Source organism: Mastomys coucha, unplaced genomic scaffold, assembly GCF_008632895.1.
Source record: "Mastomys coucha isolate ucsf_1 unplaced genomic scaffold, UCSF_Mcou_1 pScaffold12, whole genome shotgun sequence".
Classification (NCBI taxonomy): domain Eukaryota; kingdom Metazoa; phylum Chordata; class Mammalia; order Rodentia; family Muridae; genus Mastomys; species Mastomys coucha.
The window spans coordinates 46,808,609-46,826,131 of NW_022196894.1; the positions used below are offsets into that span (position 1 = coordinate 46,808,609).

Here is a 17,523-nt window from a genome sequence, read left to right on the forward strand (position 1 = left end):
TTTTTTCTTCTTCTTCTTCTTTTTCTTCTTCTCTACTCTAAGGATGATATCTTATCCAAGTAATAAAACCAATTTGTGGGTTGTATTTTGTGAGGAATGTTTAAATATGACTTAATTGTTTTGTTGGTTCAGAAGTTTCCCACTGGTTTTGCCCTGGGGTGCCTCTAAATTTGCCTGATCTTGACCATTAATATTTCATAATAATTAAGCTAACATTGTAACTACCAAGTTACCACCATCATTCACCATTTCCCTGGGTCTCAGTGTTTCCTCAAATGCCAGAGTGAATAATTTCTCATCTCCTTATTTAATTTCTACAGTCTTCTCTTTAGAGAGATAATGCATTTGTGTGACTGCTGCAGAAACTGAAATTTAACACATAATCTAAAGAACCTATTGAAGTGCTATAGAAGTCTACTGTAGTTATTTTACTATTACTGCCATTAGTAGGGAAGGCAGAAGGGTTTCACAAAACAAAACAAGGACAACCCCCTCCACACACATACAATCTAAAGTCTGTAGAACCACAAAGCACACCAATATAATCTATCATTCTATTCATATAAACCATGAGAGTGCAAGCTATAATTAATTCTTAGGTGGTCACCCCACTTTAATCTTGCATTTACTCCTCTCTGAGGACCACAAGAATCGAAAGGACTTGCATGAGTTTCCAGAGTGTAACAAGAATCTGGTGATTGGCCTTGGCTAGACTTGTTACTTACATCAGGGAGGAGAAGAAAGGCTGATGTATCCCTTTTCCTGAGCATGAAAAGCCAGTTCAGAGAAGCTAGAGTAGGAAACTGAAATGTTAGTCAGGAGGGGTGTCTTGAGCGTCAGGCCTCTTGACGAGAGGGTACAGTATTTACACAGGTGTTGTACTGAGCCATTGGAGCTCAGATCTGTCCAGTTTATTCTCTTAACCCCACTTGCCCTTTTAGATTTTCTTTTATGCCTTTCGCCCCTCATCCATCTTTTTTTTCTTGCTTTTTCTCCTCTAATACATTTAAGCTTTTATCTAGGTAATCATGAATCTAAGGTCAAGCAGAATGTTTATTCCCAAGAAACAGATTATTGGAAGAGAATGCTGAACATTTAACACAGTATCATTATATGGTTATATCTGATATTACATTGGCACATGACATGCTGCCTTTTCTAGAAGACTGTAGAATTCTAGAGAGGTTCTGAGAATCCAGGCAGTTGGATTTGAGTACTGAGCAGCTTTGGGTTTTTTTCCAAGGTGCTTAAATTAAAAGATACATTTTCCTGATGCTGGCTATGATCTTTACTCCAGAAGCAGAAGTCACACAGGTCCTGGAGAAAGCTCTGCCACCTTTCCTAAGTAGCTAATTTACCGTGGACCTTCTATGGCAAGACTAACCCTTCTTTTGCAACTCACAGGCAAATGCTGAGAAGCTCTGTGGTCTGTATGAGAGGCGCTTGAATGAAGCAAACGCAAAACTGGATGAGGTGACTCAGTTAGCAAATGATCTGACAACACAGAAGACAAAGCTACAGAGTGAGAGTGGTGAGTAGATGTGTTGCTGCCTCTACTGGGAGTAATTTCCAATCAGAGAAACTGACTTGCTAAAGATAAGTTCTTTTAGGGTTCCCTTCTGTGTCTCCGAAAGGCTCATTGTCTTGGTTTTGATAATGTGCGTCCTCTTGGGTGTTCTATAATAAATGTAAACAGTATTTGTGTGGGTGTTCTTGTGATGGTCTGGAAAGTCAATAAACAGTAATAGCAATCACTGAGAAGGACCATTATTAATTTATCTTATGAAATCTTTCCCTAGGTGAATTCTTTAAAAGACTAGAAGAAAAGGAGGTCCTGATAAGTCAACTTTCCAGGCAAAAGAGCAACTTGACTCGGCAAGTTGAAGAACTGAGAGCACAGCTGGAGGAAGAGAGTAGGGTAATGTGGGAATCTTTTTCTCTCCAGTCATGTGGTATTTGTTTAAAAAACAAAACAAAGCAAAACAAAACAAAAGTAGTGCTTGACTGGTAAGACTCATTATTTTCTCTTGAAAGTGAGAAAGGGGAAAACACTCAGGACATTGTGGGGAAGTGGCATGTTCCTCCTTGTTTGTGCCAGGAGGACCGAAGGACTTCCCATATTATTAAAATTACATCCGTAGTTTGTCAAATTTTGGGCAAGAAAGGTGTGTGCTTCTACCATGCTTCTTACTTGAGCTGAAGGTTATCAAGGGTCAAACACTGAATCGTCCCCCACCAAGTGGTACATACATTTCCAGTGAGTTTCACTATACAGATGCGTAAGAATTTACTTCTGTTCACTGGTTTCTGATCATTTCATATATTCTCTGTTCATTTCCATCTCTCTTCTGGTTTACTTTTGAGGTTTGGTGATTTTCTGTTGTGGTAAAGTTTGATTATTTTTTTTAAATTATTTTTTTATATTTGCATTACAATTGAGATTTGTTATACATATGTAACATATCATTTTTTTCCCTGGGAAGAAGTAAAGGAATATCTATCCAAAATAGATAGTGTACCACACATATCAAAGAGAAGATTTCTTCCAGGTCCAGAATGGTGGACCAACAAGTTTAATGGGATTACCTAGAGGATCATGGGTGAGTGGAAGATACCACCAGGAAACCCTTGGGAGGCATCTAGGCAGGTACACCAGTGAAGAGTCCCACTTTCTCACAAAAAGCTGCACCTTTGAATATTCTACCAGGTGACATGCTGGCAGCTATACACCCCAAACTCCCTACCCTGAGACAACTTTCCACATTCTTTACAACCTTGAGAAGTAGAGGAACCTTGAGAGGCCATCACAGAGTCGTGACCCCAGTCAGTCTCCTAAGCCTTGTGAACCTGTGGGCCTTTACCCTTCCTCTACAACATCATTTTCATAGGCCCAGTCTCTAGATGGTCTCCTGAAAGTGATTATAGCTGCTCTCCTCCAAGATGGCAGCAGTCATGTCCTATCCAGACAAAACAGCTGCACCACAGTGTATGTATGCTTTCATAATGGTACCACTGTCCTTCTATAATGGCACATACTGTCCTTTCATAATGGTATTACTGTCCTCAACTTCGTGGAGCTTCGTTTCTCCTTAAGTCCTCTGTGCTTCCTATGAAACCAGTCTCACAATGGTGAGTCTTCTCCCCCTTGCTTACGCTGGGTTGTCCTTATTTCTTTTTCACTGTTGAAGGATTCCTTCCGCAGAACTTGGTCATGCCATTCCATTTCCTCCTGGCTTGTAAAGTTTCTGCTAAGAGTCTGCTATTAGTTTAATTGGAGATCCTGTAATGTGAATTAGTGCTGCTTTTCTAGTTTTATAACTCTCTTTTTGCCTTGGATTTTTAACTTAGTTGAGTATGTTATCATGGTCCAGACTTGTATTGGTCAAAACTCTTTGGGATCTTTCAGAACTCTTAGAATCTGGTGCTTGTTATTTTTATCTTTCTCAAGACTGGTGAGATGCTACAGAAAACCTCATCATACCCCGCCCCTTCAACCCAGTTGGTTATAAAATTCTCATAATTTGAATGTTTTTATTTAATGATATTTTGTAACTCTTTAGTATTTTCTTCATCCTTCTGTGCTCATTCTCTCAGTATCATTTGGTGTTGCTGCTCCTTATTCACCATTGGAGATATGTTGCAGAGGTTGTCATTAGCTCCCCCATGCACTTCCAGACAGGCCCTTGCCTAATACCGTGCTTGTTTTGTTTTGTTTTGTTTTGTTTTGTAATTTTTCCAAAAAGATCCATTGGGACTGATGGAAGTCTTAGTTTCTTCAGGAGCTTACCTTCTGGGGATGATGCCATTTTGTTAGACAGACGGCCATCTAAGTGATAGAAATGCCCACTAAAATCAACTCTGTTGTCCCACAAATATAGAAAGTACTATAATACTATAGTTATCTAAAGGTAAATGTAAGACTTTTATTTTTCTGATGAATAGAATGAAAGGGATAGAGTAAATCTTACTCTTTCTGGCTTGAACAGAATGTCTAACCTTTCTGTCTTGTCTTAGTCTTTCCTTCTATTACCTCACTGAGTGTAAGTTCAGCTTGAATTTTATAGTGTTGGTTTTGTTTGGAAAGACTATGTCCCTTCAAAAGATTGCATTGCTAATGGTAAAACATGCATGTTTGTGTCTTTTACAGTCTCAGAGTGCCCTGGCCCATGTCCTGCAGTCAACCAAGCATGACTATGACCTTCTACGAGAGCAGTTTGAAGAAGAACAAGAAGTCAAGGCTGAGCTGCACCGGGCTCTATCCAAAGGCAACAAGGAAACAGTGCAGTGGAGAACTAAGTATGAACACGATGCTATGCAGAGAACTGAAGACTTGGAAGAAGCCAAGTGAGTAGGTCAAGGCTATGCTCAATCAGGAATTGGCCATGTACAGGAGGATGAGAGTGATGCAGCATCTCCTCATGATGTCTGCTTAACAAATCCTTTCTGAGTTTTTTTAATAAGCCCAAGCTGAAACAGCAAATAATATAGAAAAGATAAAGTATTGTAATAGAGGTTATTGAGACTATAAAAAAGGTGTAGAGAAAGAAAAAGCCTCATTTTAGGGGCATAATAAAAATACTTCTAGAAGATTGGGACTTTGAGTTATGAATTAAAAATTGGGCCACTAGCACTTGTTGCTGGGGACGAGCTCCAGCATAATACAGGACCTGAGTAGGGTGGATGTAACAGGTGACTCCAGGTTGAATCTGTCCTGAGCTTCTGAGAATGTATTGTCTGTGTCTATACTAGAGAGCCAAATCACAGAGACTGAAGCTGCTTTCCCAGGGCCACAGGGTTCATTTATATTTCTTACAGCAGTAATTACAACATTTCCTATTTGCATTTCAAAGAATTTCTAATACTTAGCTATTCAAGGAGAATGAAACAAAGCCATTTCTTAAACGGCTATAGCCTAAAGTTCAATGGTCACATATCCTGTGCCAGCTAGACAAATTTTAGCTAAGCTACGGAGGGGGGAGGTTTTAATCTCCACCCCCACCCCCCATCCCCAGTCAAAGCTTTGCAGTTACAGGTGCTAAACTGAAGTCTGAGAAAAAGTTAACCGTTTACATTTGATTTTAACAAGCAAAGCAAAATCTCCACAAGCAGAAATATAACCTATTTGAAGCCTTTTTATTTATTGTTTTCTTTATAGTTCTTGCATATGTCTCTCCATTTGATCTTTAATCTCATTCCACCATTGTATGTGAGGAGAGTGCTTTAGGGCCTCCAAAGCTTCTTTATATTTGTTTTACTAAAGGTAATTTTTCTTCAGCTCTTCTACAATTCTATGAGGGCAGGCAGCCCTATGTACCAAGCCTTTCTATGAAGCTAGAAATTTCTGCAAGCCATGTCCCTTTAGTTTTGTACCAAATCTTAGTCTCTCCAAAGTTACTATCCTTGTTATTGAAATATTCTCCAATAAGATGCAGTAAGACTTCTAATGAATAACCTAGCTTCCCTGATTCTTGGTTTCCTAAAATCTTCTGCATATTATCTTTCTATAAACTTATTCAGACTGACATTATCACTACAGGATAAACAGGAAATGTTCCCAGATTTATTTGAGGGTTCTTACACATCCACAGTCCTGGCCTCTGTTCCAGCCTGCGGGGTAGAGTAAGATTAAGACTTCCTGCTTAATGGTTTCATTAACTAAGTTTACTTTTGATCCAGGTATTATTTCCTGTTCTATTTCTCTCCCCCAGACTTTCTCAGACCACTTATGGTTTTATTTTAAAACGGGCAAAATTATGGCATATAAGGAACACCAGAAACAGTTGTATAGATGATTTTATCCAAAACAATGTAGGCCAGGCACCTCTCTGCTGAGAGCCAGAGAGGTCTCATGCAGCCTCATTTGCATGTTTCATAGTTCTGCCATCTTGTAATCATACACTTTATTTAATACAAGTAATTAATTTCATATATGTGTTTGTAGCCATCATGAGAGGCACTGGGTCTTTGGTATCAGTCTTGGATACTATGAAGCATTCAGTGGAGATGGGACAACTGGAAACTTGTTAACATTTATTGTTATATTTATTACTTGTCTTGTGGGACAAAGGCCCCTTTTAACGAATCCATTCTTGGGACACTCCTAAAGTTAGACTATCAGGTTTATAGCTAATGACACACAATAGTTTTGAAAGCTATTCTGAAAATCTTTAGGAGTTGGAAGACCAGCTAGTCCCAAATCCAGCACCAAACATTGCTTATTGGCTTATGGATTGGGTAACTGCATGTTGTTGAGAGAAATCATAAAAGTGACTCTCCAGCTTACAGCCATTAAAGGTTTACTTTAAAGAACATGATTTGATAACTTGGCAAAGATCCAAGAATAATCAATACAATTCTTTTTTGCTTCAACCAGAAGTAATATTCAGTTCCTCACCTGAATTGTGAGTGCACGTACAGAATAGCTGTTATGCTGTCTCCCGGAAGGGAACCAAATAATCCACCTCTATCCACAGTAGCTCAAGAAGGGCTTAGGAATGACAGATACTAAAAATACCCACAGTAGGTGTTTACAAAATCCTGGACCCCAGAAAAGCGGAGAGTTGATTGGAAAAATCACTTTATACCCAAATCTGTTATTCACTTCTAAACAAGCTATTGTTATTTTCTTCTTAGTGATCAAAGATTCCAGTTGAAAGTTTCTATTCATCACTGTAGGTGATAGCTGATTCTTTGGGTGTCAGATAGAAAGGAAGGAAAGAACATAGATAATGCATCTGGTCACATGTATTTGTTGTAATTGGTTTCATAGTAGGTAATGGACAAAGAAAACATACTGGGTAACATGGTAATATTTGAATGGTTTTGTTTTTACATTATTTGAATATTATATAAATATACATTTCCCCCAATCACCCCAGAAAGGCAAGCTGCTATAGAGAAGTGAAAAGTCGTGGGATTTTCAGTTGGAGAGTAAAAGATTCTCTCCCTCGAGCCCATTTTCTGGTTCTGCTCTGAGAATAGCATTTTTAATTTCTTATTCTTTCATATCTCTTTCTACAAGGTAGGCAGCTGAGTAAGCACCTGCTGTTGCAAACTTACGGCACAAAACAGTAATAGTTGCTATTAAATTTACAGCCAATTATCAACAAAATGAAAGCGATCAGTGTGTCCAGGTTGCTCCGGGATTTCTCATACGTTATATTAGATGTCTCCAGTCTTACTAAAAACTCTCTGGTCCTGAGAAAACCAGCATAGTCTCCAAACCAGAGCTATTTTCTGGTGTTAATCACCATAGGCATAATTAAAATATATATGGTGATTTTAGCAGTCTACTCTTTTAGGCTGGTGTAAGTGCCGGAATTTCTTATATGAAAGGGTATCGAAGTGTGGCATTATGGAACCAGTGAACAATGGATGAGTAAAGCTCATGGCCTTCCAGATGACAAGTACAGACTGGAAAGCTTTAGAATCCCCCCTACAGGGAGCCATGACACACTGCTTTAGGGTTAGTTGTGTGGTACTTATGAATTACTGAAGTCCTTTCTCATATAGTCATAGTGGTACCTACAGTTCGTTTCATGAAAGAAAAATCTACTCATTTTAAGAGGGAGTCTAGTGGTGCAGCATTTCTGCAGGACACATGAGCAAGAAAACAAAGTCCATGCATTAGAATTCCCAAGAGTCTTGTACCGCATGGACAGAGAAGGTACCGCTGAGCACCTCACTCTAACATACACTGTGCTGCAGGGAGGTTAAAACAGTGAGACCTGCTAAAGGAGCCCTGTGGTCGGTGGATCTGGGATGAATGCAGATTTGGGGGTTCGAGATGCTGAGGAATTCACAGAGAAGGGGGAATTGTAAGAACTGGAGGGCAAGTGATAACAGGAAGAGGCTGAGCAGGAGAGCACAATATAAAGTTCTCTGAAGACACATCCAAGGAACGAATGCTTTAGGGACTCTACCAACATGCGTAAGTTTTTTTAAGCAGCTTGCTGTTGGTAAGATGTTCAAAACAAACTTGTTTGTGCTGTTTCTTATGAAATATTGGTAGTATTTTATTAGCTCTGAAAGTGTTGGGATAAGCAAATATTTCTTAATAGGAATTCAAAGAGAGTCCAAATTTCAGATCGAGGCTGGTTAAGGGAGGGTTAAGTAACGTTCATGTGGTCACAGAAGCCAGAGGCTGGGCATCAGTATCAGGTTGGCTTTGTGGACCAGATGCCTTGATGCTTGAACTACGCACACAGCGTGTCCTGTGTTGGTCTCAGTCACCGAATCCTTTGGCTTTCTCCTCAGGAAGAAGCTGGCCATTCGATTGCAGGAGGCTGCGGAAGCCATAGGGGTGTCCAATGCCAAGAATGCCTCCTTGGAGAGAGCCAGGCACAGGCTCCAGCTGGAGCTGGGGGATGCCCTTTCTGACCTGGGGAAGGCTCGCTCTGCAGCAGCAGCACTGGGGCAGAAACAGCAGCACTCTGACAAGGCTCTGGCTGTCTGGAAGCAGAAGCAGGAGGAGGCCCAGGAGCTGCTGCAGGCCTCTCAGAAGGAGGCCCGGGCCCTCAGCTCTGAGGTCCTCACGCTCAGGCAAGCCTGTGAGGAGAGCACCGAGGCCCAGGAGACCCTGAAGAGGCAGAAGCAGGACCTTCAGGGTACTGTCAGCTGGGCTCGCAGCCAAAGCAAGACAAGGGTTTGGGGAGAGTCTGGCTTCAGGGCAAAGCTGTCTTCCTGGGGTGGAGAACCTTGGTGTTCTCATGTTCTCATCCGCGTTTGACTTTCAAAGTTTTAATGTTACATTCTGAAAAAAACTACTACAAATGTTATTTGTATTGAATTAATTCTAAAGGTAATATTAGGGCCACACCTTTGATCTAATTCTTTACTATAAAGAAACCACTCTCAAGAATATCTTCATTTCCATAGCCTTATTGGGATTTTCCACATACATATTCATAGGAATACATTGCCCAAATTATACGTTTTCTGTACCATTTATCTTTCACTTATCAATACAATTTGAATATATTTAAAATTTCCATAACCCATCCTATATTTGGGGTTCATGTACATCCATTTATTCATAGTTCAACTGTGAGATTAGCCTTCATTTTAATGTCCTTATCTGCAAAATACAAGGTTAGGTTATTTGTCTGAATTTACAGTTCATAAGTTATAGATCTGGGATTTGAGCCCAGCCATCTGGGCTCCTGTCTGTGCATTCTTCACTGAGCTATGCTACTGTCCTATGCACCTTGTGGTTCTTAGCATGCCAAGCCTTAGAGATGTGCTACATTGTTAAAAAAAGAAACCACATAATACTTCATAATAAGTATAACTCACACCTAGTTAACTACATCTCATTAATTTTAAACCTGATTATACACAATTTTGAATAATTATATGCTATATATTCCTACACATGTATTTATGCATATTTAAAATATTTCAATTGGATAGATCTCTAGAAGTGAAATTGATGAGTTTGAGGAAATAGACTTAAACTTTCTGGTATATTGCCAAAGAGCAACTCAAATAGACTGCTAAGTTATTTCAAAGCCTACAGTGATATGCAGGAAAACCCTGAAGTGCCCTGGATGCAAATCAGTTACTCTTGGAGGCCTGAGTGGGTCTTCTCGGTGGCCTTGTGTAGTCCATGATTAACTCACTGATCGGTCTGTGCTGGATCAGCAGCCACAAAGCTCAGCCATGTTCCACCTGGGAACAGAGAGCAACACCTACCATAGAGCTCTCGATTCAGTGGATCTGAGGTAGAGCTTACGAATTTTTATTTTTAATAAGCCCTTAGTCAAGGCCAATGGATTCCATGTGAGGCTTGGGATAGGGCTTACATACTCTCAAGCTTTTATTTTAAAGCTCCTAAGATGATCATGCAGTTTACTCAGAGTTGAGAAGAACCTGCTTTGAGTGTTTTATTTTCTTAGCAGTAAAGGATTATAATTCATATGATCTTCTATCTAATTTTTTGCAAGAATTTTGGAATCCTTTAAATCATTATTCCATGATAATTTCAAACAGGTATGTAATATATTTTAATCATATATACCCAGAGTTATCCCCTCTCTTATCTCCCCTCCTTCTGTGGAAGCCTCTCTTTTCTGCAACAAGTTTGCCTCGTACATTCCTGCCTCTGTGGTTGTTGTTGCTAATAGGCTGAGTTTAATTAGTGAAGCTCCCATGAGCATGGACTGGACATATACTGGACCATAGGCATAAAGCCAATGACCTATCACCAAAGAAAATGAAACCTCATTCCCTAGTAGCCTTTAACTGCTTACAGATGGCCAGGGCAGGTGGGCCTTACCAGCTCCTCCCCATCCATGATGGGCAGTCCCAGTCTTGTGTATGAATGTCTTGTGGCCCTTAACTACAGCTGATATGATTTCATGAGTGTGACACCTATGTATGTTCAAGAGAAAGTATTTACAACACTGTGCCCTCCTCAGGCTCGTATATTCTTTCTGCATCCTCTTCTGCCACGTTCCCTGAGACTTGCAGGTAACAGCACAGGTATCCACTGCAGGGTAGAACGATCAACAATCACTCTCAGCATTTAAACCAGCCATCTCTGTATAAACGGCTGCCCGCTGGGAAGAGAAGCATATCTGATCAAGGCTTGCAAGCCCCACTACTTTGTGAGTTTAAACATCAATATCAATAAGGCAACTTGACAGCAAGTCCTTTAGCAAAGTGGCAGGATTAGCTTCCTCACTGGGACCTGTGATTGCCCCAGCAGTAGACTTTTGACCAAGTTTATAGTACCAGGGATGACTTTCCTATTGTAGAGTGAGCCTTAAATGTTGAGTTACCCCCATAACAGTCATGCCTCTGCTGTGACAGTGAGTGTATTTTGCCTGGAAGGTCATGCAGAGTTCACGGTGATAGAATTGTTAATTTTCCTGCAAAAAGTCTGGAACCTTCTAAAACCTTCTGGAACATTTCAGCCCATTTCCAGCTTGCTTTTCTATTTCTTGCAACTAAAGGGTATAGTGGCTCCAGAAATAGGTTTTACAGTTCAGTTATGGTAGTTAACCAAACCAAATGTCAATAGCTGTTGTTTTAAGAGGGCCTCTCAGGTCTCCCCAAAAATAGTGTATAGAGAAATACCTCACACCTGGCACTGAGACTGGCCTATTTTATCTTAGGCTAGGACTGAGAATCAGAGGAACAGGTGAAATGTTGAGTTCTCTCCTGGGCTTGGTAAATCCCCAAGTTTCTTAGCCGTACAGCACAACATTTAGAGTCTAGAGCCTCCCTCTGTGTGAAGTGTCAGACCCAACTACAAGATAGTGTCAGGTGGTGGAGGTTCCTCACTACTGACTTAATTTATCACAGGTTTTGTGTTCATGAAAGTCTAACTAGAACTGTCATGTGCCTGAGTAACAGCCATTGTCTTCCCAGAGCCTCCTCTGCTTTTCTGACTGTTGTAGATGATAACCTGGCTGATGCTTAAGTGTTCTGTTCCAGTGTTGAGTGGTAATTGGTACAATGGCAGCCAGTGGTGTTGACATTAAAACTTGCCCACTAAAGTGCAGGGATTCCTGGTATGTGTCTGTGTGTGTGTGTGTGTGTATGTGCATGGGGGGGATCTCCAGGTGGACTTAACCATGGTCCCAGCAAGCAATACTGCCATGTGAAGTTAGACAGGCTTTCCAATGCACAAGATCTTGTGAAGTACTGTGCTCACTAACTGTTGAGGTCAGCTTTTGATGGATGACGAAGGAATACATTGAAGAAGGGTTTCCTTTATCCCTAATCCCAAATAAGGTTCTCTGTGGATGAGGGTTAGCTTTCCCAGGGAGCTGCTAAGGGCTACAAGGTCCCAGTAAAAACAAATTGTGTATGACAGTGGGTTTCCACTAACATGCCTGATTTTCCTTCTTTCAGAACAGATTTGTAGTCTCACAAACCAGGTGAGAGAAGGGATCAAGAACTTGGCTGAAGTGGAAAAGGCCAAGAAACTGATTGAACAAGAGAAGACTGAAGTCCAAGTGAGGCTGGAAGAAGCTGAGGTAGATTGCCAGGGAGGGTGAAGCTCTCAGAGGGCAAAGCAGATCTGCCATCATTAGAAATGGCCACCACAGTGTGGCACTCACTCAGGTGTTGAGTATATGCTATGCACCACGCCACATGCTTTAATCACCCCACCAAACCATTATCTCCATTTTACCAAAGAAACAGGCTCAGAGGGCAAGATAATCACCTGCAAATACAAGTTCTCCAGTCAAAGTGCAAACAACCATAATGTGTTTATTTATTTTATCCCTAGTCTACATCCTCGCAGACCATGTACATAAACATCCAGAAGCTTGTTAGACAATCAGAATATCTTCCCTGATCCCGACTTTATTGAATCAAAATCTGCATTTAAACCAGGTCCCTTGTGGTTTCCTGGGATAATAACATGGAGATGCATTCACAGGAAGACTGTTGGTCCATAGGATACTCAGTAAACATTCGTCCAAAGTTGCAAGTTTAAATTCGTTTGTATGTATGCCTTCTTAAAACAGTCTGTTAAATGCACACTCCTCCCCTCCCACATCTGTCGGCGAGATGAGACTCCACATGAAATTCTCAGACATTCCACCCTTGTAAGGTCGTTCATGTGCAGAGTCTGTAGCAGGGATGTTTTCTGTATTCCAGAAACATCTCATGATTTATCCCTAGATGTGGACTAGGTGACTGACAGAGCCACTGAGAAGATCTGATGTTAAAGAAGATGATGTGTCTTGAAGAGGAAGTCACCTTGCTGAGTCACTAGGTGGTCCATGAGTCATGAGCTCTAGAGAGACTCTTTGCTTTTAGCTGCGTTTCAGCTAGAATTCAGCCCTCTGAATGTCTATCTGGACATATCGAAAGACACATACCCTTCCCATGGAGGAAATGAGTTTTGAAAGATGTGGTAGACTGTTTCAGATGGGGCCTCTTGGGGAGTATGGTAATAGGAAATTATGCTGTGAGAACTTCTCCATCCAAGCACTTACTGTTAAGCTGCTTCAGCTCTCCATCTCTATAAGAAACCGGCAAGGCAGATGTACCACACCTATGTGCGTGCCTTTGAAGTAAAGTGCTCTCAACTCACTTATTGCTCCTTCATGCATAAACATTCCCAGAGAATCTCTTCATTTTATTGACAAGCCCTTCAGTTGGCAGTGATACCCCTTGGGAAGGCTGGTTTGTACAAACTTGAGAACTTTTGTTTAATTTACTTGTCTTTGCATCTCTGGCCACTCTACCTGGAAACTTTCTAAAACCACCACGTTAAATAAAAGAAATAACTTTTATTATATATTTAAACATTATAGCAATAAAATATGATTTGGGGGCAGTTTTAGTTTTGTGTAATATATTGGGACAGTAGTAGTTTAAGTGAGCTAGCAATGGCATCAAAGCTGAGTTGAGGCCATAACACTTGTACCGCTCACCACCACTAGATGGCAGCACACCTCACTATCCTCTTCTCGAGATGCAACTTGAGCCTCACAAACGCATGGCTTTCTATGCGTATTTGTAACTTCAGATTATTTCTTTTGGGGGCTGTGGCTTTATGAGAAACTCAATAATCTCTCCAAAGCCATAAGACTGAATCGATTTGAGGTCGCCTGTAATGATTCACTTTCTCAGTACATTCTGGAGGGTGAGTTTTCCCTCAAAGAAACTACCATTCCCTCTGCAGAGATTGGGAGGGAACATTTGCATTTGATTTATGTCTGTCAGCATTGAGAAAGAAACTAAGGAGGCCTTCTTAAAATCCCCAACAACTTATTTTTGTTGTTGTCGCCGTCACTGTTTGACTGTGACTATACCATTCACTCTGCAGCAGATAAAAAGCACTCCCCAGAGAAGGTGCAAAGTGGCCCCTCAGTCAGGACTGGCCAGACTCAGCTGGCTGGCAGCCTGCAGTGCAATGCATGCTGCTACATATTCTTCAAGTATTTCATCATTTGCTTGTTTGCACTTCTTTGATACATGTTTTCCTCAGAAAAGGCTTTGAAGACTTTTACCAAATTTCATCTTTTAAAATTGAATGACCCTTTAAGAACATTCTTGGAAATAAAGTCCCCAGCCTTTATTATTTGTCAGTCCCAGAAGATCTTCCTACCCATTAATGCTCCCTTTTGCAGTAATAATAATAATTATGATTAAGTGGATTGCTTTGAGAGCACTTTCGAGGTGTCCAAAATCAACAATGACTCTGAGCAGGTGACAGCCCCTATTCTAGCCTTGAAGCTTTTATCCATACACCTCAAAAGATGGAGTGAATTAGAAATACCTATGAGTATTGTCAGCAATTAAATATCAAACACAGTGATAGAGCTCATTGAGATTTTCTATTTAAAAATGCGTTTTAGTTATTAGGCTATATTTATTTCCCCTTAGTAGTACTGAGAATGGAACACAAGTCCTCATCGACACCAGGCAAAAAAATTATGATTGAGCTGTCTGTCTGGTCTAGCCATAGGCTACTATTCAAAGAGTAAACAATGTCAGAGCTAGATACGAAATGATGAATGAAAGCCTTCGCTTGTCCTAGTGTAACCTCAGGGGCCTGACTTGAACCTAGATTTCATCCAGTGACTCTAAAGAGAACTGCATTCAGGATATAGGTTTTAAGGGAAGAAAATACAATTTCTGTTCAAAGAGAGACTTCCTTGGGTGCTTTCTGTTACAGGGAGCTCTGGAACGGAATGAAAGCAAGATCCTTCATTTCCAGCTGGAACTCTCAGAAGCTAAGGCAGAGCTGGAAAGAAAGCTGTCGGAGAAGGAGGAAGAAGCAGAGAGGTTGAGGTATTTAGGATTATGTTGCTGAACAACAGCCATATACTTCAAAGTCCCAGAATGAACAGAAGTCATTGTGTGGTTGCTTTCCTGACTCCTCTCAGTGCCTGGCCAAGGATCTAACTTGACATTAGGGTTTCCCACTAAGTGCATCACTATTTAAGGAGGAATACTTATATACAGCCATTGCCTGCTCTTGTGGTTTTTCTGTTTTCCAGTGTGGGGAGGACTGTATTAGGTCGAGTAACCTTTGATGTGTGGGTCTGTTTCTATCAAGTCCCATTGAGAGGCGGTTAGGAAACTGATATGCTGAACCACAGAAGAAAGGTCAGACTGTTAGGCCCTGTGCTCTTAAGCTAATGTTGGATCTGAGAGAAGGCTTGTCCCTTGGAGAAAGCAGAGCCAAGAAAGAGCAAGGCTGTTTGTTGAGACAGAGGGGGTTTCCCCTGCCAGGTCACTGAATGAGACAGGAGTTCCCCCGGCTGGACTTTTCTTTACTTCCTGGCTGACAACTCCACTGCTTGGATTTTTCAAGGCAGGGACAAAAAATGGCCCCACATGGCAGAAGGTGGTGGAGGTGATCAGGAAGCAGATGCTGGCAAAGTTCTTTTTATTCTACAGGGCTACAATAAACTCTCACAGTTAGGGATGACTAAATGACCTCTCCACCTCTTCTATTCCCTTAACTTCCTCCCTAATGCTGCAACCCTGTAATACAGTTCTTTGTGTTGTAGTAATTCCCAACCATAAAATTATTTTCGTTGCTACTTTATAACTGTAATTTTGCCACAGTTATAAAATGTAGTATAAATGTCTGTTTTCTGATGGTCTTATAGGTGGCCCTTGTGAAAGGGTAGCTTGACCTCCCCCAAAGGGGTTTCGACTCACAAGTTAAGAACCACTGCCTTAACCAAAGCCATAATTCTACAAAGGAGATAATATTCTAGACCAAGGCTCAACTGACCACTTGTTTTCAATGTCTTTGTTAAACTAACAAAACAAGCCAATGTCATGTTAATGGTGTCGGTTGAACTAGGTTTTCCCCCATAGCTTGTTGTCTATGCAGACTTCCAGATGGTCAATATTTAGTGCGGATTTGGAGCCAAGTTTATCCTAATGTGTGCTCCGACTAAACTCAATCCTTATTCAGAAGCATTTTTGTGGAACTGGCTGTGTAGTAAAGAAATCTGATGTATTTTTGAGTATCTGAAATAATTCTTTGGAAAAGAGGAAACTGATAAAACCCGAATATTTGTGCTATTTTGGTACAAAATGAACAAAAATGAACATATCCTTTTGTAGTTTAAGAAAAAAAGGTTGACTTCAGGTAACATCAATCTTCAGCTATAAATAAACCCTGTGAGGAAAATGAATCTGCAGAGAGTCTGTGTCACATTAGGTACATCTGAATGTCGGAGAACAGTTCCCCAATTATAATCATCAGTGCAAAGGAAGTCAGAGATCCAAACAGCTAAGGTTAAGAGGAGAAAGCTGAAGGGAACATGAGCTGTGATGGGCTGGAAAAGGAAGGGGCGGCTGAGGCTCTGGCACAAGCTCAGTGTACGCTTCAGCTGATGACTCACAGTGGCTATAATCGGTACATCCAGAAAGGACAGATGAGCATCTCACAAAACAGTGCACACACCACCCCAGACCCTCTCTGCTCTGTGGGAGTTCAGATTGTAGCAAATGCCTTACCCTAATCTGGTGATTCAGTCTGAGTCCAGAGCTAGAGTAAAATGGAGAATACAAGGGGGAAATGTACCCCAAGCATAAATTTCCAGGTAATGAAAACTAGTAAGTGTAAATTACAGACCTCATAAAAATATCATCTGAGGGCAGGATGATGGTGAAGACCCTATGTTAACATAAATCATGTACATCACCACAAAAACTGAAGATGTCTGTTAAGAAAGGAAGCAGAAAGTAGAAGAAGCCGAGAAGGTAAAAGAGAAGGCAAGGCTTTTATAACACAGCACCTGTGGGACTCCCCCCATGTATTCGCCAGTGCTGCTGAGTGTTCTGTGAGTCTGGTGAGAAATTCTGAGCGAGCCCCAGAGAGAGGCACATCAGTGAGGAAAACTCCAAGCAGCTGGCCTGAGAGATATTTACTTCTAACAAATATTTGAGCCCTCAGTGTTGGCAGGATGCTTTGTGCAGTGTTGCAGTCTGGTCTTCCAAACTCAAGGATGATTTGGAGCTTTGTTTTTTAATGTCTTTATTTTCTAAGACAGAAATAACTCAGTTTTTAAAAACTCAGTTACATTGGCTTGGCAACATTATTAGAACAGAGAACCTTTAAGAAATCTAGGATAATCTAAATACAGAAACAACAGCCACCGAGTTTCTTCAAGGATAATGCTTTTCATTTATTTGTTTATTTTTAATTTATTATTGAGGGTTTCATACATGAAAACCATATTTACATAACTGCTATCCTCTCTTCCTCCTCCAATTCTTCCATTTTACCTCTTAAATTCAACTCCCTTTTAAATTCATGGTTTTCATCTCTTCTTCCTCTTTCCTTTTCTTCATTTATCATCATCAGCAGCAGATGATGATTGGATTCTCTGAGGCTGGAGATACAGGAAGTTGTGAGCTGCCCAGTTATGGGTGCTGGGAACCAAACTTGATTCCTCTGCAGAAGAAGCAAATGCTCATAAACCATTGGTCTATCTATGTAGCCATCAGTCTGTATTTCTCCTTCTTCCTTCCTTTCTTCCTTTCTTCCTTCCTTCCTTTCTTTCTTTCTTTCTTTCTTTCTTTCTTTCT

At 40.8% G+C, this 17,523-nt stretch overlaps 1 protein-coding gene across 1 annotated transcript in view; it reads left to right on the forward strand.

Annotated features, from left to right (window-relative positions):
* Positions 1-17,523, forward strand: part of Myh15 (myosin heavy chain 15) — a 137,999-nt gene that overhangs the window by 90,911 nt on the left and 29,565 nt on the right. Inside the window, exons 28-33 of the mRNA XM_031364712.1 lie at positions 1,405-1,531; positions 1,800-1,918; positions 4,148-4,344; positions 8,257-8,606; positions 11,860-11,984; positions 14,645-14,760. Of these exons, the coding sequence (XP_031220572.1) occupies positions 1,405-1,531; positions 1,800-1,918; positions 4,148-4,344; positions 8,257-8,606; positions 11,860-11,984; positions 14,645-14,760 (1,034 nt within the window). The remainder of the gene's footprint in view (positions 1-1,404; positions 1,532-1,799; positions 1,919-4,147; positions 4,345-8,256; positions 8,607-11,859; positions 11,985-14,644; positions 14,761-17,523) is intronic.